The sequence below is a fragment of the Mustela erminea genome, chromosome 4 (genome assembly GCF_009829155.1).
Source record: "Mustela erminea isolate mMusErm1 chromosome 4, mMusErm1.Pri, whole genome shotgun sequence".
Classification (NCBI taxonomy): domain Eukaryota; kingdom Metazoa; phylum Chordata; class Mammalia; order Carnivora; family Mustelidae; genus Mustela; species Mustela erminea.
In genome coordinates this window covers 113,859,020-113,885,557 of record NC_045617.1, presented here as the reverse complement: position 1 = coordinate 113,885,557, position 26,538 = coordinate 113,859,020, and the positions used below count along the sequence as shown (strand labels likewise).

General features: G+C 33.8%; 1 protein-coding gene across 50 annotated transcripts in view; it reads right to left on the bottom strand.

The window, feature by feature from the left end:
- RIMS1 (regulating synaptic membrane exocytosis 1) overlaps window positions 1–26,538 on the bottom strand; it is a 495,743-nt gene that overhangs the window by 95,846 nt on the left and 373,359 nt on the right. For 12 of the 50 annotated variants that reach the window (XM_032340424.1, XM_032340426.1, XM_032340427.1 and 9 more), the window contains one exon: window positions 16,975–17,084. In XM_032340424.1, coding sequence (XP_032196315.1) covers window positions 16,975–17,084 — 110 coding nt within the window. Of the gene's footprint in view, window positions 1–1,536; window positions 1,650–12,962; window positions 12,996–16,974; window positions 17,085–18,164; window positions 18,348–22,747; window positions 22,820–26,538 lie in introns of all 50 variants that reach the window. The other 38 variants (XM_032340415.1, XM_032340420.1, XM_032340419.1 and 35 more) reach the window with 6 other exon arrangements.

Genomic DNA, 26,538 nt, shown 5'->3' with positions numbered 1-26,538 from the left:
CCTGATTGCTTACCACATGTTTCCTATACTGGTCCTAACTTTGACTTGCTGTTCTATTTGACCTTATCCTTTCACATAATGCTAAGAAATTAACAAGGCATTTCCAGCTTTAATGAAGCAGTCCCAATTTGAAGAGCCTTTCTAAATAACTACATTCAACGGTGAAGGAAGAAAACTTAAATTATCCTGCCTTCTAGTTGCTACTGCATTTATTGTAAAAGAAACAAAAATGATGATGATATTCATAAAGAAGACAGACAAATAAGCTGACTCAGTGATAATTATGAGCCACAGAGAAGACTTGTGGAGCTGGAATCAGTAACTCTATGGCACATCAAGGTATTCTGCTCACTGTTTTGTTTTTTGTTTTAAATAACTTTACCGTTTAAAGTGTTGTTTCAGAGTCCCAGGGTACTGAGCCTCACTGAATGACCTTAGGCATTGTCTTAGTTGGAAATCCTCCTGTAGCTGACTAAGAGTAAAGTGGTAAAATGCATCCAATACATAGGACTTTTTTCGAGTCTGGTGACAAGTCGTATGTTGTGACCACCTCTATTTTTTGTATTAGTCTCTGGATATCTAGCTATTAAAGATCAACCTCTAATATTTACTAATAAGTAGGATTTTCTACATTTATATTTCAAGGTCACAATACTGAATTAGTATAGTTTTTATTTAATTTTGGATTTCTAAAACATCATTACTTCCAAAAGGGCTTCCTGACATCCAATTATAACACGAGTTATTCTATAACGGCTGCTGCCACTTTTGTAATATTAATACATATTACATATAAATAATATAATTGTTTAATATAATTTGTATCTTTATATTAATATAAAGATAAAAATTAAACAATAATATATAAATAAAATATATATTTAAAACAAACCATCTATTAAAAATTGCTTCACAAGGTAAAAACGTTCTACACATATTTTAATTAAAATTATTAGATGCTAATTAGCAGTTTATAAACTCCTAGTGCATCCTTACAAAATAATACTGAAATATAAATTAAATGTTTTATTGCCACTTGAAACTGGATTTCAGTTTCTAAGATTTTGAAATCATTTACTTTTCTTACTAAAGACAGATCAAGAAGAAATTTCACATTGCATAACTTAAGTCATTCACTAATAAATCTCAAGTCAATATCAACCTAAAATAGTATTGAGACTATACATCTATGTATATCTTAGTATTTTAAATGCAATATTAAATGAAATTCAAGCCATAAAACAGCTTCATATATCTTGCTTATTTATGTGAAATTGACTACTGACCAAAAATCATTAAGTGACCTTAAAATGAAGTATTTACATTTTCTTTTTAGAAAAAATATTAAATCCCAGTTAACTGATATTTTAACAAAGCTATGATCTTGTGAAGATATCAAGAGGACAGAGGTTATGAGGCAACAACGTGAGGTGAATGATAACTTCTCTACCATAACTGACGCTTGCTAGTCCTATGTGCTAGACACACTGTACATTTTCAAAAGGGAAACTATTGGTTGGATACTACTAGTTTTACCTTGGAATATTGCTCGCGATCAAGTTCTTGACTAGAACCAGACCCTGTTGTCTGCTTAAATCGATGCACTTTCATTTTCATCTGTCTTGTTCGCTCCTCCACTACTAAGCTTGCTGCAAAAACACACAATGGAAGCCTATTAACACAGGCGAAGCGGCTTTTGGAACTGAATGGTTTAAGATTTCAATTCTTTTGATATGATTTCAGTTAAGTGAAATCTAAAAATAACACATGACTATTATAAACAAAATGCAGAATATACAACGCTAGCACCTGTTACTCTAAAGATGAACATGACTCAAATCACACAAAATGGGGAACACAGATGTTAGTAACAAAATATAAGTACCCTATTTCTTCATCTGATAGGAAATATTTTCAATTCCACTCATAAATGACCATGTGAAATCAGATTTAATCGTGAAAATATGCCCTCCATTTAATCAATTGGTTGTTGCATGTACATATATAGAGAAAACAAATATGCATACTGAACACATCGCACATATATGCACATGCTTAACACGCATGCACACACCCACTTAACAACCTCAGCGAACAGCAGTCACCGAAAAATGGCTTTAATTGATAAGCACCTACTTTTCTGAGGCATTCTTATGAAATCATTAATTTCTACCAGAGTGTTTCATGAATATTTGCCAGTCTTAAAATGGCCTAAGATCAAAAATTAGTTGTCTATATTTGGTGGCCATATCTGATCACATATATGAAATTCTTATGTTTTGAAAATATAATATAAAATTTTTAGCTCTTTAATTTATCATAGGAAAAGAAATGCATTACATTTAAATCTTTCTTAATCTCCTAAGTAGCAAGTGTGACTGTTCAGATGGGAAAATTACAGCCTTCGATAAAATAAAGTTATTTTAAGTCAGAATCCATCACAAGCAGCTTAGCTTCAAGACCATGCCATTAATTGATACATTTTTACAAATGAAGGGGAAAAGAGAGCTAAGGGCACAGTTGTGTGCAGCATAAACTCTTCAAGACATACACCTGTGTTATGTGAGACCTGTTTATTTTTTACAATCTTTTGATGACCTCCCAGACTATTCAAGCTCTGCGACCAGTGCTAAGATACATTTTTAAGTTGTGTATATACACATATTTATGAGAAAAAAAACACTTCCTTGTGTGATTAAAGCATTATGGCTTCTGCCAAGAGGGACTAGTGACTTATAAGGATAATATAAATGTCGATATATGTGACTGACTTGGCTACTGATTTCACCTCTTACGAGTTTATAAAGAGATTTGCTGGCAAATTTTTCCATTGCAATCATTAAAGACCTATCAGCCTCAGTAAAAGACACTGACACCAATTATAAAAAGCAAGTGAGTATGTAGCTTTTATTGTGTGTTCAAGTACAGACTAATAGCATGAGAGATAAATACCTAGTTTGAAATGTGTGTGTAAATGTTTTAATTACCCTTTTGGCATAAAATTATTAGGTGTCAGGCTTTGCTTAAATTTATTAAATTAGGTAGATGACATCCATCCCTGATATCATAGTTCAGTGAATTAAGCAATGATGCACACCTGGTTTGAAAATGTTGACTTCAGAGAGAGTAAATGATGACTATTATGATTAAAAGATGATACAATGGGGATCCTGCGAGAAGTAGTAGAAATTTATAAAATACTTGACAATATAGGGGTCGTAATGAGTATTTGAAGTAAAAAGCTACTTGAGATTAATTAGAAATTGAGACAAAATTATTAAGATGACTTGTATTTACAAAAAGCTATGTGGCATACATGAAAATGTACAAATACCTGTTCTTTGCCTTCTGCTTATGTGTGGGTAACCCTGGATACTTGCTCACTCATCTGCTTTGAGCTTTGAGGAAATCAAATGACCTGTATGTAATCAGTTGTACTCAACCCTTAAAGCTTAAAGCCATATCTACCTGTTATAAAAGCAAACTTAAGTGGCATTAGCTTAACTTTCTTACAAAATGATAGTAATTTAAAGAAATGTTCCACATTGATTGGCCCATAGCTTTGTAACCTTCACTTTTAGTATAATGAAATTCTTAGGGAAGACAGTTACTTGGCACTGAAAAGAATTTCCTAAGAGCTATTGGTCTGAAGCAATCTGAAATAGTTCTGATGATTTTACCTCCAACAGGACACCTCATTTCTCTAAATACAGAATTATTCAATTTATGACATGGCTGTATTTAAATCATTATTCGGAAAACTCAAAACTAAATCACAAGGAGACAGTGGTAGCCTAACTAAAATGAATCCTAGGATGGTTTTAAATGACCTTATTTTGACCTTCCCAAAACGATTAATACACTATCTTTATTCTTAAAGGGATGCAAGTTGACATCTTTTAATCCATCAAAGAAAGAAAACCCCTAAATTTTGACTCAAAATTGTGAGTAGACTCCCTTGACTAGACAGCAAAAATCTAGTTGCCATCCTATCCTCATGGCTTGCTCTCAGATTCCAAGAATAGAAGCAAAATGCCGATAGCTTATGATTGACATACTCATATCACAAGACCAGATAATTACATAAAATTCACAATTTTTAGTAGTTCTCATTATTTCCTTATGGTATGTACATCAGTGTGTATTCTAAAACAATTCTTCATACAAGTGACTGTGTTTTGGTAAAAGTTTTTTTCTCAAACATCTTTGAAGAAGCTTCAGTGTGAATTTGGAGAATTCTTTAACTTTTTTCATAGAGTCTGATTACTAGCATTTTATTTTTAAGCCTACTATTGTCAGATGAAATGACATTACTTCTGAATTACTGGTGTGTCTATCTAAATAAAGAAACAAATATATGAATTAAAATATCACAAATTTGAACCAGAGTACATGATTATTAAGGTACATGATTTATATAGAATAAAAGATACTCAGTAGTGATTAAAAGTGAATTGAATCCTTGGAATACAGTTATCTATTAAGTATCCCAATATAAGTAAAATTAACACCAGCCAGAGTTCAAGTATCTTACTTTGAAAAAAACAATCATTTAAAATTTTTGCATTGACACTTTTAATGCCAACAGCAAAAGTGCAAAAAAACAGCAAAAATATGAAATACCTTCCAATTCTCCCACAAATCCTAGCACTAAATTCACATTTTAGGAGCATCCTGAATGTTGGTAGCATTGTAAACTAGCAAAATCATTAATATGCCAATTGCTATTCTGCTATAAAAAGAATTTTAAAATTGGGGGACTTCTGGGTCTTAATTTTTTTTTTAATTTCAAAACTGCCACATACTAGAGAGTTAAAAAAAAACACCTTATTTTCTACAACAAATTTAATTATCATGTAATTGCATTTAGTCTTTTAATGGACATATAGCTCAGATACAACATAGTCAAAAGAGAAGGATGTTTGCTAAGACTGAGCTTTAGCAATAATTGCAGATAGTGATACAAGTAGACAATTCTCTCCCTCTAAGGTGCAATTAACCCTGTAATTTTATACAAAAATTCTTTACGTTGGAATTTTTCACTGTCTTTCTACAAGCTGAATGCTGTGTCTGACACTGAATAAAACTTTTCTAAAAAGCAGGTAGTAAAAAACTTGTATTGAATTTTACCTATTTTCTTTAGATTCATTTACACTATTATTTTTAAACTCTGACATTTTTGTACATATGTGAAATTTCAACTTAATATTATAATTAAGAAAGAATAAAACTAGAATTTTATGGGTTAATTTAAAACCATAGTTAGGAAAACTTTTCTTTGAAACTCAACAAGGATTCTGGAGCGTGAAAAGGTGAGAAAAGTAAATACAATTTTAGAAGTCTGTATTATAATTTTCTAATGGGAAGTATTAGATATTATTAAAAAGACTAAAATAATTGCTTCTCTTCTCATGCCCCATATTTGCTCTGAATTCTTACTCTAACGGTATGGATGATCTTTGATGAAACTACAAAGAAGCTGAAATCATTTGCAAATATTGTGTTTGTGCCTACATGCATTTCTTTTAGCTCTATCCCTTTCATAAGATTATTAAAGAAGCTTTGACTTAAAAAATTAAAAAAAAAAAAACCTTAAGAATCTTTAACAAATCTTCTTCCTTAACCCTCACTGAAAAATTTCTATAGTATCACCTTCTGCAAAGAGAATGTAATTTTTTCTGGGAAATTACTTTGACTTACAGTTATTTGTGATTTGCTTAAAAATATTTTAGATATTATAGTTACATATAGTTAAAGATAATTATAATTTAAGCATTATACCTTTTCAAATGTTTAAAATATTATTCATGAATTTACAATTACCTAAAGATAATTTTCTCTGATCCTCAAATCCTTAAATCTTCATTTCTTCCTAAGCATCTATAGATTAACATGAATTTGGAATTTCAAATGTTTGTGTTTCTAGGCAAAAAAGAAAATCCATACAATGTACTGTTAAGCCTTCCAATATTTTCAAGTATTCTAGGTAAAACATGAGTGTAAAGGAGAATAGGAATAATAAAAATTTCTATATTACTAAATATATTAAAGTAAAATCATTGAGTATGTTACTTTGTAACAAGATTAGCTAGTACATCTGTCAATGGTGACAGAGGACAATGTCTGGCCAAGATAATTAAACTTGTCAAGTCAACTACATCAACACCTTGATTAATTAATTAATTAATTAAATTACAGATTAACATGAATTTTGAATTTCAAATGTTTGTGTTTATAGGCAAAAAAGAAAATCCATACAATGTACTGTTAAACTTTCCAATACTTTCAAGTATTCTAGGTAAAACATGAGTGTAAAGGAATGAAGATTTAAGGATTTGAGGATCAGAGCAAATGTATCTTTAGGTAACTGTAAATTCATGAATAATTTAAACATTTAAGAATGTGTAATGCTTAAATTATAATGATCTTTAACTATATGTAACTATAATATCTAAAATATTTTTAAGCAGATCACAAATGACTGTAATTAGAAGTAATTTCCCAGAAAAAGTTACATTCTCTTTGCAGGTGATAAAATTAATTAATTGATTATTAATTAATTCGTTAACTTACAAAGTCTTCATGAATAGAGAGACTAATGCCTCTGCTTCCTTGCTGCTTAGTAGCACTACGAGAGCTCAGTAATAATGGAGTCCCACCTTTGTTCCAATGTATGTGTCAGAAGAGCAATGATAAATGGCCACATATTTGGAATTCATCAGGTAGAATAAAATACATAAATGAAAGACCTATGATGCCTCAGTTTAAAAAAGTATCTCTGAAGCACTTAAAAAGTCACTGATAGTTGGAACTCAAACCTAAGAACCAATATCATATGAAACATGGACACTTTATATAAAGTAGTAAAAAATGAAAAAATTTAGCTTACTGACTTTGTAATGATTATAAACTACACACAGCGTGAATAGAAAGATGGGTTGTTATCTAAAAATTTAAAGACGAAATACTAGTTTTTACTAACAGTGTTTTAGGCTTTAGAGCATATCAAACTGTTAAGATATATAAACATTCTCCATACATCTAAAGCAATGTGGCAAAACGGAAAGACCCCAGGAAGGGGAATGACGAGAAACGGATTATAATCTTGAACTGATTACCATTCACCAGTTCATCAGTGCAGCCTTGATCGATTCCTGACACATTTCTTCATTAGGGAGTTTTTATTTGTAAAGCGGTAAGATGGCTCGGTGTTAACTTTCAGTTGTTGTAGTTCATGATTTTGTATTATTTCAATAGGGTATTAGTACTTTGCCCCCATTTTCAAAAAACAGAAAACTATAATATCTTCCTCTTTTCCTCTATTACCTAATTTCCAGCACTTTAAAATTTGTCAACTTGCTGAAACTATAGATGTTAAGGAGGAAAATATCACCAGTGCATTTTATGTTATATTATTTATGATTTTGTTTTTTTCCAATTAAAAAATGTATTCCGTGCATGTTCATCCTATTTTTGGAGGCATGCAAGTGTAGTAAGCAGCTCTGATGTAACACATGCTCTCTTCCTTCCACACACATACACAGTGTATCTACATGAAGATAAATGTGTACAGTGTTTTTGACTACACAGAAATGCCCAAATTCTGGGTCATTTTCCCGGAATAAAATGCATTTCAATTTGCAAGGGCAGAAATGTGTCAAACTGTTTTCCTTTTGCTCTTGTATGATTCTCTCAGACATTAAGGATTGTGCTATCATAGTATAAACAATACGAATAACAGATAACATCTATCCAGCATGAGAAGCAGTAAACACAAGTAAATAACAAATTAAATGAAAACACCACATTTCCTTTATAAAGTTTTAAAGAAAATAACTTGTGTTTTGGTACAGATCATTGAAATGGAATATCAACATAGGCGGGATAGGTCATTTGTACATACAATCACTCAAATCTCACTGCAGCCAAAGCCACAAGGCCATCTCTTGTTTTAGCATGCTGATTTTCACTGAACTGTCAAAAACAAACTCAGGATTACCAACCCCAGACATCACTTTCAGTGTCAAAACTGCCGAGTGCCAGAGTAACACTGAAAATACTAGTAAGATACTTGACAGATAAGAACGTTAGCTTACTGAATGAAAGCATCTGTCATTTTACCTTGCCCTGTTGTGTTTCACAGGGGTAGCTTTTAAAATGTATTTCTATTCTGAAAGGGAGCACTGTTTTCCTTATGAGACGCTTCTGAGAATACAGTCATTTTGAAGAGCATCCCATGTAAGTAAGACTTCTCTGGGGAAATGACAAAATCGTTCCTTGAGGGGTCATGTTGTTTATTCCAGGTAGGTGACCTCCAATATGTTTATCCATCCTCATTCCAATTACACTGATGGCAACAGTATCTATCTTGAAAGGTTTGATGTAGCATAACTGCTAAATTCAATATCAATTTTTTGGCCGTCTCTTTCCTTTTTCCTGTAAAAAGTGTTTACCAATTTTAAAATTTGTTCAAAAATACAATACTTAAGGGAACTATATGCTACTAAAGGAAAAAAAGTCGAAGAGCTTATGCATGGCTAGACATCAGTCTGACTTTTATTATTTCCTCTACACTTTCTCCACAAATCCCAGGAAGAAAGGATGTTCTCCCTCAACAAGGCATATCTTGTAAGTTGAGCCTTGGATGATATATGTGTTAAACACTTTAAAGTTTGTAAAGTCTATATACTATTATAAATAACCACATGTGAATCAGCAGAATGGGAAAACAGGGTTAAAAGCACGAGTTCTGAACTGTTTTATATGAGCTGCTTCACATGCTATGTCTCTAAAGTTTAAAGAGAAGGCTAGGATGACAACTATATTTATGGATTTGTGGCAGAAAAAAGAGAAATGGATAAATTAGACACTTTTACTGATGGAGCTCTAAATATTTATGAACAGTTATTCATAAATATTCATAGTGTTCAAGAAAAGCAAAGCCCTAGAAGACAAAGAAGCTTAAACCTTCGAAATCACAACATAATGTAACAACAAGAAATTAATCACCTGGCCTAATATGCACCTACTAAATATGCAGCTAATAAAATGATATTAAATAAAACTGAAATCCTTTCCTACTTAGTGACAGTTAAAATAGTGCTGCTTCTGAAGAATAGACAAATTAGCTTACTTGTTTTAGCAAAGATTTAAGTTACATGATTTCTTCCTATAATGTGTTTCACAACCATAGTATATTGTTAAAGTAAATGTATAAGTATCGTCTATATAATAATTTAGGTAACAGGAAATTATTAAAATCATGTTTTTCAATTTTTTATATGAATTACACCTAATTAAGGTTAATGCTTAACAGTTCTATAAAAAATGATATTTTGCAAAACTTAGTATTCCAACTGTTTTTGTAAACATTTAAGGAAAGTACAAGTAATTGACTTGAGCATTTTTTATAGAAACCTTATACTTTAAAATACACTCATCTAGATACAATTCTTACATAGCCCCTATCATCTGGTTGCAATCATTATTATAGATTTTATTGTGAAACAGGAAAACAAAAAAGCAACAAATGCCACTTACTCTTTGTTCCTGTTTAAATCATTCGATAACTTGAACTCAAATTGTTTTTCATTCTCCATGTGTGCAAGTTACACCTTTTTTATAATAAAGACAATTCATATTTATATAAAAGAGAATGTGATGTATTTTGCTAGGATTCAAAATTGCTTCCAAAACCCCAAAATTCAATGCACTTAAGAAATATTATCCAAAGGCATATAAATTAGAAATTTATTATAATAGTAACATTTTTTTCTCACCTTGAATTCATTTAATTTCTGGTTCTGTTTTGATCTTCTTATATCATTATTGCGATGCCCCCAAACTACATTCATGGGCTCTTTAAAACTGTCCAAGAAATGTAGCAGAGAGGGAAAGATTGGCTTACTTTTAGAATGAATAATTTAGAATATGCCTATAAAGCAATTTTTGAAGTCTAAAATGTTATGGTCTCTCAGCTTTCAACATAAAAGAGGGAAAAGATAAATAACGCAGTATGAACATTTATAGTTCCTCAGTTAACTTTTCAACCCCAAGAATGTGTTATCATTATTCATACACTGCTTTTATTTTCTCAAATTACATAGTAATTTGAGGGACAAGCCAGGTATTAAAAGTATTAGAAAAATTAGCTGAGTGGTAAAAAACCAGGTCCACGGGGGGAGGTGGGACCCATCAGTGAGCCCCTCTGAGGTGTTGTAGGGGAGATGAGGCAGAGCAACCTGCAGGCCTGGACAGAACATGGGCTGCAGACTCAAAATCTGGTTCTGCTGTGGAGGCAGCTCTGTGACCGTTGGCAGTCCGCTCAACCCCCTGCCTCTCTAGGAAACAAGTAATAATCCCTTCCTTACAACTGCACGTGTGGTTACCGTAATCAGGTGGTACTGAAAGCACAGCAGGTGCTCGGTAAGTGCTGTCTGAATGTAGAGCAGAGTGGTTAAGAACAAGGTCTCTGGAGTAAGGCTCAAGTGTAATTCCTTGTTCTACCACTTACCAGATAGATGACTGATGAAGGGTCAAGTTTTTAATCTTCTCAAAGCCTTAGCTTTCTCAGTTGAAAATTTACGATATTAGTAGTTACCTCTCAGGTTGTTTTAAGAATGTGATATAATATATAGCTCTCTTAGTCAAGTGTGACATAGAGTAAGTGCTCAATAAATTCGATCTAACATAAAAATGTTAGTAGTATTTAGTATCTTTGTTCATGTGCTTTACGAACATCGTATGCTGGAAAATTATATACTGGTCCCCTATAGTTAGGGTGACCAACCATCCCACTTTACCTGGAATTGTCCAAGTTCTAGCACTAAAAATCTTGCATCTGAACCTGATGCAAACCTCTCAGTCCTCCACAAACCGGGACCATTAGTCGTCCTACAAGTTTGTTGGCAATCCATTAAAAACAAGCTCTCACAAGGAGCCCTTTAGCTTATACTGTTGGCTGAGCATAGCTTGTTCCAGTCTTCCTATAGCAGAGAGGACTCAAAAGGACTTAGATCTCCAGTACAATCCATCAGAGAAAAGATCAGCTCATAGCAGCAGGTTTTCTATGCAAAATAAAACTGTTCCTTTCTTTTGGGGTATGTGAACCTAGAATTTGACTTGAAAATAAATTTCTTGAATTTGCTTCTATCCTTTCTGGGCTTCTCAAACTTTTTGTGACTGAGCAATAGTGTCAATTCCAGGAGAGCTGCAGCATCCTCTGCTGCCCTCTGCCTGGCTTGCGTGCATTTCTGGGATGTGCCTCTTTGGCTGTTTTCAGTCCCATGGTCCATTCTGTGAAGCACATCTGTGTCCTTTGCACAAAGAAGACTTGGCAGAGTGATGACACATCTTAGCGAGAACACAATAATCGGTCATGCTCTGCAGTGAGGCTGTAAATGTATTCTTCACAGAGACTTTAGGTTGGATAACTTATGAATTTTGTTTTGTTTTGATTAGCTAATTATAGCTTTGGGTTAGTAATAAAATATATGGGAGATATCTCTACATGAGGAATTATTACATTTTTCTTTCTTTTGGCTAAATTAATTAGGTCATGACCTGTTTCTAATATAACATTTTGATGTTTTTATCACACTAAAATTTATCATGCAAATCCAACTAAGTGCTTCTGAATCTAAGCACAAACGCATTGGCTGTATTTGAATCACTGGATCTAAAGTTGTGTTTCTGATACCTGAATTACAAATGCAGGATGGCCAGCAATCAATGCAAAATCTAAGGACCAAGACATCTTGATCTTGCTGAATAATATTTTATTTTTTATTAATATCTACTGATTGGTTAGGGCGTCAGACACTTTGCCAGAATATGCATTTACCAGAATATAATTTTATTTTTATAAATTCAAATTAAATAAATAATTGAATATACCTCCCATTTCCATTCTGTAATACTGACATATATAACATATACCTTAATACACTAGAAATTAGGGATAATATATTTGGGATTTGCGCCTATTAAAATAGGATATACTACAGTAGAAAGAGGTAAAAAAGTGAGATACCTGGGCTTCGTCTACCATTCATCAGCAGTGTATATGAGTATGTCTCTTAATCTCTCTGAATCTGAATTTTATCATTCATAAAAAAAGGGATGATGCTACTCTCAGGACGAATTTTTAGGATTACTATATCCAACAAATAAATTCAATCATTAGTCCACAAATACTTAGTAAATGTACATTTATATGCTATACAGCATTATTTAATTTTTAATTATTATTAATAATATTATTTCATTAAGCTAAAAACTCATGTTCAAATATTTAGCTATCAGGCCAACAGTAATACTGAATAGAAAATGATAATGGGCAGCACTTGAAAGGAGGACAAGATATGCGTCTACTTGAAACTCAAGTCCAAAGACCAAAAACCAACTGTGATCCAAAAGATAATAAGGCCGGAGGTCACCACCGTGCCCAGCATAGCAGGCTGAGTGGTTCTCCTCCTCTGTCTCTCAGGAAGACAAAACTGGTGGTTGTTATAATGATATTGAGGCCAAAGAAATGACATTTAGGCTGCTGCTTTCCAGATGCATGACTGCAATGGGGGGCCAAACATTCTGTAATGTTGCTGCTATCAAAAGGGAAAATCCAGAGATTTTCTCTTCCTTTGCAGCAGGTACTACCCTGAATAGAAAATCAGAATCGAGGAGGAATGTAAACAAACAAACAAAAACATACAAGAAATATGTTATTTTTCAAAAGGAATTGTCATTGTAGATCAATTTTGAAACAAAAGCACTCTTAATTTTAATATTTTCTTCTTCGATGTGAATAGTACAAAATGCTTAACACCAAATGCCCTACAAAATCATTGCAGGGAGAAAATTACCTTTATAGCAAATAATTTTGCTCATTATTTAATAAATTATATAACATATTATAAAAGAAAAGGAATAATATTAAATGGTTAAAAAGTTACATTAATATTTACCTTTTGTGGAAGAGTTATATTTTTCTTGTTCTTCTATGAATTAAATGCACATAATGATGGAAACAAAAGAAAGAAATCAGCAAATTTATAGTTAGACACGGAAATGTGAATAAGCACAATGGCATGAATAATAGAAATGTACAACATATAATGTGACATGATAAATCGCAATGACAAACCATAAGGAAGTCTCAAATATGATACTAAAATTAATCAAAGAATGAATACAACAATTTAAAGATTTAAAATAAAAACAGAAACACTGAGAAATTAATGTTTGGCATTGAAAAATACATTGTGTGGCATTTTTTCTTGCCTTTTAAGAACTGCAAAATATTTCAGCACTGGTTTTTCCTAAAACATTCTGATTTTAATCCATTATGACTTTTTATTGCTAGTGTATTAAAAAGCATTCTTAATACTCATAACAAACATTTTTATCATTTCAAAAATGATAGCATTTCAGGTAATTTGAAATTTCACATAATTCATGAAAAACGGAATTCCAGTTTTTACTAGGTAGTAGGCATTTTCTTTTCATTGTGAAAATATTCAGTAACATTTTCCACAAGGAATAAGATTACCCTAATTTAAGTAGTCTTTTCTTCCTTCTCCAATTAATTATATTAAAATATCTCAAAGTGAAATTGTTCTTTGGAGAATGTAATTCTTAGAAATTTCATAAAGCTTTATATCTACCTCCTTATTTGTATACTATTTATTGAGAAATAATGGCCTACCTAGATATTTCTAAAGGGGAGTATCATCACAGTTTTAAGTCACAGATAAAATAACAGAACACATAAAATATAGCTGGCACACCAAGTGTTAGTTTTCAAGTAATTTTGAAATACTTCTTTAAAAGATATCCAGTTGAGCACCAAAAAAATCACTTGTTTGGTTTCAGAAAACCATACAACATTTTTATGCAAACAGTTATGTTGTTTTCAGCTTCACTCTCCATAAGGGCTATGTTGGAATACTACTTTGGAATATAATCAGAGAAATTTCTTAGAAATCTTTGCTCAATTGTCACAAACCGTTAGTTACCTAAATTGTAAGCCTACTTTTTTGGCTACTTTATCTCAAAATCTGTCTTGTAATCACTCCTCTTCTTTTCTTGTAAGTATACTTGAATGTAATCAGATTCCATGTAGCAAACAGGCTAGGATTCCTAATTTTTAAAAGAAACTTTAAACAACTTTTTAAAAAATTAAGTAAAAATGTCTTTTCAAAGGATGTGTTTGCCTATAAAAGACCATCTATCCCTTCTATGGTACAAAGACAGAGTAGTAAAACTGAATTACAGAAAACAAAACAAAACAAAACACACACCCAGTCAAATAATCTAATCATCCTGGCACAAATCCTAAAAACAATCAAGTAGGTAAATGTATCCAGAAACTGTATGAATAACATTATTTTACAAGTACATCACGAAGTTGCATCACGATCCAGGAATCTAAACCATTTGAAATATTTGCTCTTACCAACAACTACTTATCATCAACTCAGTTCTTTTTTTCAAAAATAAATAAATAAATAAATAAGTAAATAAAACTAACTTTTGTTAAAAATTTTTAAAAATAGCAACAAAAAAGACTACTGGAAAGAAGGAAGCAGAGGCTTAATTGCAAATGAACTGCATTCAGCATTAACTTCATAGAAGATTGAACTGTTTAAAAAATACTATCAAAAGAAAAAAAACCCATAATTTTATAGCCTTACCAAAAACAATGAAATCGTTGATAAATTTAACGTGCTAAATTCTGGCTAATTTATGAATGAAATGAAAAGTTTGCTTTTAAAAACATATTTTAGGACACACGAAGATGTCATGTCTGTTCAGTTTGAAACAGATCCATTATATGATGACGGCAGATGTTATTACATTTTCCCAAAGTCCCAGAGCACATAATAAAATCAAAAATAAACCAGATCTGTTTTAATTATGGAAGAACACTTAGAAATAATAATACATGTTTGTTCTCATATTTTAAAAAGGTTTTATGTACATGACCCTTGAGACCACAAGTTTCAGGAAACTCAAGTAACAAAAAGTGTTGACTAGTATATTTATATTAAATTTCAAAATAACTCCATCAATTTCATGTTCAGTCATTCCTTTCTTCCCACATCAATTCAATCCTTACAAACTGATGATTTCTCTGAAAGACAACTGTGAATAGGAATATCATAAACAGTAATGTTGATATTAACAATAGAACATAGCTTTTTAAAAAAACCCAAATCCAGCATACAATCCAACTGATTTCATAGAAGCAATTCTTATTTCTATGGGAATAACATAACTACAGTCTCACTATAGAAGAGTTATATGGAGTACCCTTACATGCTTTTGAACCTATAGAGTGTTTTAACAATTGGAGGAAATGCAAAGAATTTTAGGAACCCGTGACTTTTTGGATATTGATCTTTAGCAAAATATGGCCACTGAATCTGTAGCAAAATTCCAGAATTTATGGTTTGTTTAGTTGTGCAACAGGAGTTCACGAATGGATAATTGAAATAAACACCAAATTTTATTTAAAGCAGTTTCATCTGGGCTATTGTTAGAGTCTTAAAAACGTTAATTATGAGTTATCTTCTCAAAATGTTCCCAGAAGAGAAAAGAAAGTTTGTGAAACACGCGAATTGAGAATTCCAATGAATTAACTGCTACCTTAGAAAAGAAAGTCAGAGTTTCACATGGCATCATAGATTCCTTATTAATTAAATGAATACTCTTATAACAACCCTGAATATTGAAGCATGACATATCAATGAGATGTATAATTTTTTAAAATAATACACATCCAGAGTTTACCATAATAGCATTCCTCTATTAGTAAGTTGGTATTTCTTAAAGTCTACACTAGTTTTTCTAAAACCAAGTATTCTGTTTATATTCTCTGTCATCTCAGTCTTTGAAATAATGTATTTATCTTAGATTATTTCTTGTGATACATTTCTGTGATACACTCAGTAAGTTACTTCAATTAAGTAAGTAAAACACGCACGCAGCTCCCTCAATATAGAATTAAATAGAAGTGTCACATCAGCAACAACCAACACTGCTGAAAAAAATATTCAAAATGTTAACCTTTTAGTTGTTTTATGGGGATGAAGATTTTGAACACATGTTTTAAACAGAAGTCTGCTGTATTTATAATCCCAAATTAAAAATTATTTCAGTACATTACTAAATGGATACCTGATAATACTTGTGTGATAACATATACTGATAAATCTTTTCACCTACTAAGAAATGGGATAGACCTTGGGTCACATGAGGAAAAAAACAGTAACTATTTTAACCCAGTATTGAAATAATCTGGCCCAGATAGTTTAGGGAACCTAATTTCCATTATCAAAACTCTCCTCTCTCTCTGTCTCTGTCTCTCTCACACTCTCTCTCTTTTTCTCTTTCATTCTCTCTCTTTTTAGGAAAATAAACACAACATGTATGTGCTTAAATAAGAGAACCTGTAAGTAAGGATGAACTGTTAAAAAGGAAAAAACCCCAAATTGCTAAAATGTGTGCTCTAAGTTATTCTTTCTTCATAAAACTTGTATAAAAAACCAGGTTATTGCAAGTAAGTTAAAATAAAAAAAACACTGGTAAAGACTTCAATATGATCAAATGCTTGTTTAAAAACATTTTAAAAACAAGCCTAAATAAACCTTTTTCTAACCCATAAAATGCCATATCTTACTGAGATTTTAAAAACTGTACTTTCTTTTTTTTTTCTTTGAAAAAAGGTATTTCTAGGGCTCAATTCATTCTCCCAATCAATAATCTAAAATTCATTCATTCACTCACTCAGCAAAAAACAGAGTATATGCCATGAACCACTGAAACTTGGTTCTGGGAATAGAATTCTAAGACACAAAATCCTAGGATTCAGTAAACTACATAAATTAAAGTAGTATTCATTTAATAAAAGGTGTCTAAAAAGAGGTTATTCTCAAATCCAAGGTTTTTGGACAATGATCTCTCTTTATTGGATACCTTGTTCTATACTGCTGCTTCTCACTGGCACCTGTGGGAGCTGTCGTCCCCTCCGGTTGCTGAAGGGTGTGTCTGCAGGAGGATGGGTTGGACTTGCTTGTCTGTGCATTCTGTGGGCAAAAAACAAAGGGGGAATGAAATGGTGAAACTCCAAGAGGGCCTGACAAATACCTCTCCCCCCTTCCTGTTACTATTAAAACAGACATAAACCTCCTAACTCAGCCTTTGGAAACAAAATTAAATGCTTTTGATGATATGTATAAAAGAAATACTATTAAAAGGGGCTAAAAGAGACAGGGTAATGTCTGTCACACATTTTCTGCATAACAAATTCCTGAATTGAGTAAAATGAGACTTACTTCTTTGAATTAACTTACATATGAAGTTGTGGCTTTCCATTAAGTTATCCATGTTTGGTAGTGCTGAACCAATGTATCTACTAACAGCCTCTGAATCCTAACAATGTAGATAAATTAGTTTAAAAAGGCTGTTGTCTAAATTGCTACTATTAAGTCAATTATCATAAGTAAAATTATTTATAAGTGATTAGAATACTTCTAGCTGTAGACTTTTATAAAAGTTACCATTCACTTGTTGTTTATTTTTAAATAGGAAAAAATTGACAGTACTTAAACAAATAACCTTGGCTATAAAACATACTGGTGCAAGGATCAAAACTACAAATATAAATTTGAGAAGCGTGCAGATACATTACTACTGCACAGGAATAAGCTGACCTCCATCTGCTGGCATTCAATTTTTTTAAACTGAAAAACTTTTAAACACTAAGATTTAACTGAACACGTACAAAAGATTTTTGTAAAGAAATTTCTCTTAGACTTTTGAAAGCAAATACACACTTAATTTTCCAGGTAACTGCTCATAAAGAATTTTACATCATTAAAATAGATATAGATATATATGAATATGCCACAAACAGATGGAAGGACATAAAACAGCCAAATTTAATTTTCAATGATAGCTAATTGGCAGGAACTATAGACTATTATCAGCACAGTGAAGATAGATGCAAGTAATAGAGGATGTGGGAGAGGTTGAAGTGCCACAAAGAAAGGATTAAAAACTATGGTGTCATAATGAGTGAAAGCATCAAGTGCTCAGGAAAGTACAACACCACACCAACACCCGGAGGCAGAACATGAATGCTGGGCTGGACACTGAATAGCGACCTTGTCAGAAGTGGAGAAGGTGGCGCCGACCCTCCGGGGGCAAGGTGGTGGGTAGAACACAGTGTTCTGACACTAGAGTGCTCACTCGACCTTGAGCGAGCGGGATGTTTTCCCCTAAGGACTGGCTGATCAGTCGCTCTTAGGGCTGCGTATCCCCTTCTAGAAAGGCATGGTGGGAGAACCCTAAAACATTAGGGCCAAAAAAGATCTTCAGTCAGCAGGTTCACATTAAGTTTGATACCAACACATTTGTCCAAGGAGAAAACCTGGTTACTCTTATAAGGCAGCAACTTTAAAAACCAGAAGAAACCCACCATCATGCAATCACTGAAATGGAATTCAAAGGAAACTGACAAGTTATTGCAAATACATGCCATGTGGTTTTTAGAGGACTAATCCAGATTCCTCCAATGTAACAAACCTCTTGTTAAGTTGTACAAGGGAAGAGACTTCTGTCTCTTGGTTTTTACTGAGCTGCATCTCTAGTGCCTAGAATACAGCCACACAGAGAGCAAGAACTCAATACAGATACCTTGAGTGAATGAATAAATATGATTAGAATAATGAATACAGTGATACTTCAAGCACTTGCCTTCAAGAAGAAATAGTGCACTGTAGGACTCTGTGTATACTTTTACAATGCTCATAATTTTAATCTGCAATAGGAAGTTTATTCCAAGTAGGCTGCAAAAGGAAGATGTCTTCTGAGGTTAATTTAAGCAGACCAACAAATTAAAATGATGCAATAAGATGGAATATGTTTCCTTATTGAACTGACTAAATACAAATGGCTGATGTATGGATAATAATATATCTTCTAAGATTAAAAAAAGTCTGAAAAGATATTTGTCCATATATTAACAGGTACCTTAATAAAGGGTTCAAAATTTTTATGAAGCCAATTTATGAACTAAGAATTAAGAATTAAAAACTGATAAGTATCTTGTTTAAAACAGATACATGTTTTTGCCTTTTAAAAAAATCATTTCCAGTATGTATTTTAAATAAGATGGATTTTTAAAATACCCAATATGGATTATTTTTTACAGTGATAGAAGCAAAGGGATAATACCTCATCCTTTTGGAAACAATGCTATAAATCCACTTATCAAGTGATTTGAAGTGTGAGAGTAAAAAATAACATACTGGTCACCAGAAGTACTTTAATTATTGAGTATTTTATTCAACTTGTATTTATATTGACAATTTTTCTTTTAAATAAAATGATTTTCACAGCTATAATTATTTTAATTCAGGGCACCTCCTCTATTTCAGCACAATAAAATGGGAAAAATATACAACTTAGAACTGTAATAAAGCTGCATTTTTATCTTCTTGACCTATGGATTAATGCTTTATTATTGCCCTAATGCAAATCCTGAAACCTGGACTGTTGTCTCAATTTCTAAATTAAAAGAAAAAAGAACTAACAATACATATTAAGACTGTTCATTCATTCTCAATTGACTTTTCACATAACTCAACCCTACAGAATTAATTTATATGGAAAGCACTGCATGATCAAGTCCTTTCCTTTGTAAAGAAAGAGTTTTTATCTATTACTCTTCACAAGCTATTACCATGAAAATAAACTTCAAGCCATCCTTGTTTGAAATACACTTTCTAAGTTGGTCTAAAAAGTGAATACGGTTTTCATCCTGGTACTGAGAAACTGCGTTTCAATTTCACTAAAATCTTACTTCATTTCCTCATAAGAACTAAAAGGACTAGTTAAATGTGACTTGAAATATAAATAAATTAGGCGGACCTTATATGGCACCAAACTGAATGGTAAAGATATAAAAAGCAATTCTGGAGACAAATAAATGGCTTTCTAGGTGAGAAAGCCAATACTCACCTATTATTATTTCTATAACAGGTGAGTATTATACAGACTGAGACTCCGTGACTTAGTGTTCCCATCTCCAAAGTCACAGGTAGGTGGGCAGGGTCTGAGGACACCTTGCACAGTGCTTAAGGTGCATCATTTAGCACCAGATCTGTTTCTTTCTTTGACATGAACTAAAAGTCCCACAATGACAACAGTCCCTGCTGCCAGCTGAACTGTAACAAATACAAAAGCACAGACTGAAGGGGCGGCATCAGAAACCACTCTGTCTGAGGAAGAGAGAGGAGGGTGGCAGTACGTCGGAATTCCAGGAAGGAAAACTGAGGAGAGTGAAAATGCAGAACATTGAGAAGAGCAAGGTTTTGGAGGTGAGAGATAATGGAACCAAGTACAGTTCATTTCAGACTAGAGGAAAGGCGAATCAACCAAGAAATTCTGAGGTACAGGAGTGAAATGTTGGGAATCCAGGCTGTTGAGCCTTGATGTTTCAGTGGAATGGGATGGGTTAAGAAAGTTAAGGTTGCAAGAATGGAAGAGATGGGGAGCCACCATATTGGAGAATGGAACAGGGAGTGCATGGGGGATAGATAAAATGACAGTCACAACTATTCTCTACAGAGCATCAGTAGGGGGCCAGGCACTGAATGTCTGTGTGTATGTGCACACATACATGTATGTTCTTTCTTGATATTCTTATAACAACTCTGAGAAATATAATTATTCCTATTTTATAGACAGAAAAACTGAGGATCATAGAGTGACTTGTACAAAGACAAAGAGCTAACGTGTGGTAAAAGGACCCACACAGATCTACTGAGTGCCAACACTTGCTTCCTGTGCTACCTGTTGAGATAGCCTCTCTTTCCATATCACAAGATGAAAAATGGCAAATCCTTGGATATATTGTTTATCTTGTAAACAAAATCTAAATATATATTCAAATTTCAAACTGTCTGACAAGAGTTAACAGATTTGTCTCCTGAGAGTCTGTAGGTATAAAAGATATGGGAAATGGCATTTAATGAATACCTATTCCATTTTATAGACCTGTAAATAGCCCACATTTTTTTAAAACAAAATATAAGACTTCTAGAGGAAAATTCTAATGAAGACCCAAGTATATCTGAAGCTAGTTCACCATCTCCAAATGTGTATCTAAGTATTCACCGAGTCCAGTCTATGCCTACTCTCTTCACCCAAGACTAGTGTTTTGACTTGAACTTAAGTAAAACACATTTCTCACCAAAATCTGAAGTTGTTAATTCAGGCATTCCTATTGTTGCAATAGTAAGTGTCTCCTAATGCAGCTTAAAAATATAATTCTTTTTTTATGGCTTGTTAAAGGATGGACATGCACGTGGTATTTAAGGTTAACTGTTCAAAATGGTTCCTTCTGTAATGGCCATTAAAGGCCTACACATTATCCTTCCAATAGCACCAGCACAACACAAAATGCATATACGTTGGGAAGCTTTCCTTCTTAGAACTGCCTAATCCCAAATACTAGTCCTGACAAAACATCCCCTGGATAGGTTGCAGAGTACAGGTTCCACAACAAGAAAAGTCACTAGAGTAGAAAGGGGAAATGACCTGCTACCAAGCAGGTCATATAGCTGAATTCGTATGAGAGTGAAGAGTCAGACTTTTACTACAGAGCTCCTGAGACATGTAAAGCACTGCTTTAAATGCTAGGCACAAAAGTCAGATACGAGTTCTGCTTATCTTCTGCCTATAACTAGTCACCATATTTGTCAAAATATTTTCTTACAACACTATTGTCCATAAGGCCAAATTTGTTAAGGCCAACAAAGGGCCTTCAAAATGATGACCGTTAAATAGTAAATTTTGCCAGAAGCCAAGGGGTGACTGTGTGATATGAATCCTTTGAGTATGTTGTTAACTTCCCAAAGACCTTGAATCAGTGTCCAAAGCATTCACACTGTAACCTCAATTCACCTGTAGTTAGATATCAACTCATGGTATCTTCTAAAGTATTAAGAGTGGCACAAACCTAGAAAATCCAGGCCAATTCTTTTGTAACTAGTTATTCAACAACTCACTTAATTATTATTCAACTCACTGTGTCCCCCTGCATGTTCTCAGTGCTTTTTTGGATGAATGAATAATGTGTTAATGGGACATTAGGTGTTTTTTTACAATTATGTAAAATAATGTATTAGTATCTTACACCAACAAAAAGTAAAAAAAAAAATCATAAAGTTGGATGAATTACAAAGAAAGGTCAGTAATTCCTTTAATTTTTATATTAACTCAACAAATATCTTTCATATACAAGTAGAATCTTAGATGTACTTGCAGAAAAGAGATTTAAAGGATGACATCATTCAGATAAATAACAGACACTCAAAATATTTGCATATTCCAAGTATTATATTCATTAACATTTAAGAATCTCAGAAAATCTCAGAAACAAAATATTAATGTCCTAATATGTAAACAGTAATGAGCACAGATATGGTCCTCTTTAGTAATCAGCGTGATGACTAAGAGACATATCTGAGATTTTTCTTAAACCCTAAGATTTAAGGGCCACCTTCAGATTACCCTCCTCTTGTTTTTTGAGGCTATTCCCATATGGGAGATCTATTTACATGAATGTCTTTAAACATCACAGGCTATGTTTAAAAACTGATCATGTAAAATGAGAGTTTAAGGCACCCTGAATTTATCGGTTGAAAGAGAAGATGGCCACACAGCACAACACCAAGCCTACCTTTCTGCATCAGAGGCAGTGCCTTTCCTAGTCTGTTTTTGGATGCTAGATCTTTCAGACTTTCTGGAGTGCCTGTGGAATGAAATGTTAAAGAAATACAAAATATATGATGAATACAGCTACAGTAGTTTCATACAATGATAAAAACAATAGACATGAAAAATGACAACTATCTTATTTAGATGGTTTTGTCAGTCAGTGCTTTTAAAAATAAAAACAAAAAATAATAAATAAAAATCTGAACTGGAACTGGTGGGAGACACAAGTTGCCCAACAGGAGACCCAAGAAGCGGGGATTCCCTTAGTTTAAAAAGGTCTGTCTGCAGGAATGATTTAGTATGGACCCCCACTGAGCAACTTTGCCTCTCCTAATGAATAAACAAGTCCAGGGGAGAAATGGAGCGAGGACAGATGTGATGACAGCAATGGTTTGGGTGCTGAAAGACTACAAAGGGGACGTGTCCTCTGCGCTTAGGAGTTGAAACAGGGTGCTGCAAGAATTTGTTGTTTGTTATTCTTCTCCCACAAAATATGAGAAGAAAAATACCACAATGAAATATGCTTCACGTAATCATTTTAAATCAAGTATTAAAATTATATCCTGTTATTATAAACATGCTTTTGAAACCATATAGCATTTTAAAAAGCTGATTACACATCGCCAATCAAAGAATCAAGTTCTCAATTTACGCCATGTCCCAGACAGAGATATATATATAACATTTGGAACTTGAAATGCATTTTCCCAAAGAAATGTTTCTATAGAGAGCTTACCTCCCTAAGCAGCAGCTCATATATACTATTTGACCTAAAATGTGTCTCGCTTACTATGTATTTGAAATAAATATAAAATATTATGGTCAAGAAACTAAAACTTATTACTAAAAAGTCCCAGAGAAACATCGAAAGTAACATGCATTTTAATCTTGATAATTTATATTTTTCTCTCAATAGTTGATTCTTTACAATTTATGCTTATTTTTCTTTCCTGATTTCACTTCCTTCCAACGACAAAGAGACAACTGTCTGTCATTCCCTACTAATGCCAGATAATCAGTGTCTCATATATGCCAAGCCCTGTTGTCCCCACTAGAAATACACGTCAAAGTATGAAATCCAACGGGTGTACAGACTTCTGGGGCTGCTCCTCTCTCCCCGTATCTTTTGCTATTGCCCAAACTGGGTCCATCCTGTGTTGCCTTTCTAATTCAGGGCTTCAGCTGTGTGTCCTCAGGCTTTCTGTTACCACGACGCCTCACTTTCATCTCACAACTGATAAAAAAAGTATTGACGCAGAGGAGAGAAACATCTCTTGCTTACCACTGTCCTTGAATTATTGGAAAAAGGATATATGGAAGGATATCTCGAGGTCAGGTACTGACTTATTAACCTTCATGACAATCCTTTCAGGTATCATCTTTATTTCAAAGATGAGGAAACAGGCTCAGGACAAGCCCATCCAGTAAGAAGTAGACCTGGGATAAGAATGTAGATATGTCTAGCTCCTAACCTGTTTCTGTCATGTACTCTCAGCAGAGAGAAGGGAGGAAGTTGGGTCTGATATATGTCCTTGGGGCTGCACCCTTCCTCAAGAAGGGAAGAAACTATGAAATATGGGGATATAGGCCTTGGAAAGCACTAAGAGATTATATGTCATATTAAAGGAATATCTCTGATATTCTTGTTTACTTTGTTATCTTATGATGAGGAAGGGGCACTGTAGTGTGTAGAAGACTGGAGAAGGGCATGGCACATGCCTGAAATCGATGGGAGGTGGTTGCTGGGAAGGAAAGCCAGTTCCTAAAGCACACAGAACACAGGCATATAGATAGCAGGAGAAGCTGCTGGAGGCCCGGTAGGCATCTGAGCTCAAAATTTAAAAATACCATTATGGGGAGGGAGACAACCATAAGAGACTCAATCTCATAAAACAAACTAAGGGTTGCTGGGGGGAGGGGGGTATGGAGAGGTTGGTTGGTTCTGGACATCGCGGAGGGTATGTGCTATGGTGAGTGCTGTGAAGTGTGTAAGCCTGATGATTCACAGGCCTGTACCCCTGGGGCTAATAATACATTATATGTTAATAAAAATAATTAATAAAAAATACCATTATGGGAAACTGATGCTTTTTTTATGACACTTTTAGAGCTCTTCAGACATTATCTTAAACATGTCAAGGTAAAGTTGAACCCCACCAGAGGCCTGTGCTGGTGGTTTTGTTTTGTTTTGTTTTGTTTTGTTTTGTTTTGTTTTGTTTCCATCCTGTAGAGCAGAGGAAGTGACAAGCTAATGTTCACATTACTGGACCACAAGAGTGCCCAAGGACTGAGAGGACAAATGTTTCTTTTCTCATATTCAGCGGAATGAGAGCAGAGTTTTAGGTCAATTCATGAAACTCCTTGTCATAAAGATTCTCACCCATTTATTCATTCAATAAATATTTGCTGAACATGTACAGAAGCTAGATTGTTCTAAGTGCTTGGTATATGTCTGTAGGGGAAAAAAAAAGCTTTCTGCCTTTAAGCAATTGATTTTATCTGTAGGAGAAAAATAATACACAGCAACAACAAAAAGCCCTCAAGATCTTGAGGGCTTATCCCAGATTTATTTCTTACTGAAATTATATAGTATAATCAAAGGTGGCAAATACTAGCAACAACAAAAAGAATACCAGAGCCAGGAGGATCATAAATGTGTGTGAGGGTACGGTTTGGGGGCAGATGCAGAGTGCCATCTTCAGCAGGGTGATCAGGGAAGGGTTCCCTGAATAGGTGACACACGGTGAGAAAGGGGTTAGCCACCTGTATCTCTCATGGAAAACGTATCTCAGGAAAATGAAACAGCAAGTGCACAGGCCCTAAGGCAGATGTATGCCTGGTATGTTTGAGCAAAGTAAGGAAACTGGAAAGGGAAGTTCTGAGAGGGAGAAGTCAGATGACAAGTTTGGTGATGGTGGGGGAGGGAGAGGGGAAGAGTGGGGGCGGGGGAGGAAGAGAGACATGTAGAGTCCTAGAGATTCTCGTACAAACTTTCTACTACTGTACAACGAATAGGCTTATGGACATCTTGTAGAACTTGCGTGTTTTTGTTTCTATCCCTACTAATTTCTATTACTCTTTCTAGATTCGATTGAGACTTGACTTCTGTAAAACTTTCAACTCTCCCTCCTCTTCTCATCCTTACAATATAAAACACTCACATGCTAGGCTGATTATCCCAATAATCCATAACGAGGGCAATGACAACCACGACAATGCCAATACCAAGGACAGCTAACACTTAACGGAGAACTTGCTGGGTGCTTACATGACGGCTTTACCTGCACTAACTCATCTATAATCTCACCAGTCTTGTGAGGTGGGGACTTCTTTTTTTTTATCCCGTTGAAAAATAAAACTATTGAGGCTTGGAGAGATTAAATAACTTCCTCTAATTCACAAAGTCATTACATATGAAACCATGAGGTGAAAGAAGACTCCACAATCTCAACAGCAGTGAACACAGGCATCCACAGCAGAGAAGACGCCGGAGCCCAGTAGTTCAAAGCATGGACTGTGGATTCAGCCCGTCTGGGTTTAACTGGGTTTCTGTCTAGCAAGGTGATTTTAGTCAAGATATTTAACCACTCTGTGCCTCGGTTTTGCATTTTTTGTTCTGACCTGTGAAGTGGAGATAATACTAACCTCTCACAGACTTGCCAATTCTACATCAATATCGCTCAGTACTTGTGTTACAGTTGTGACATTACAGAGAACAAGGGTTTGTAGTAGTTTGGGAATTTTAATTCAGAA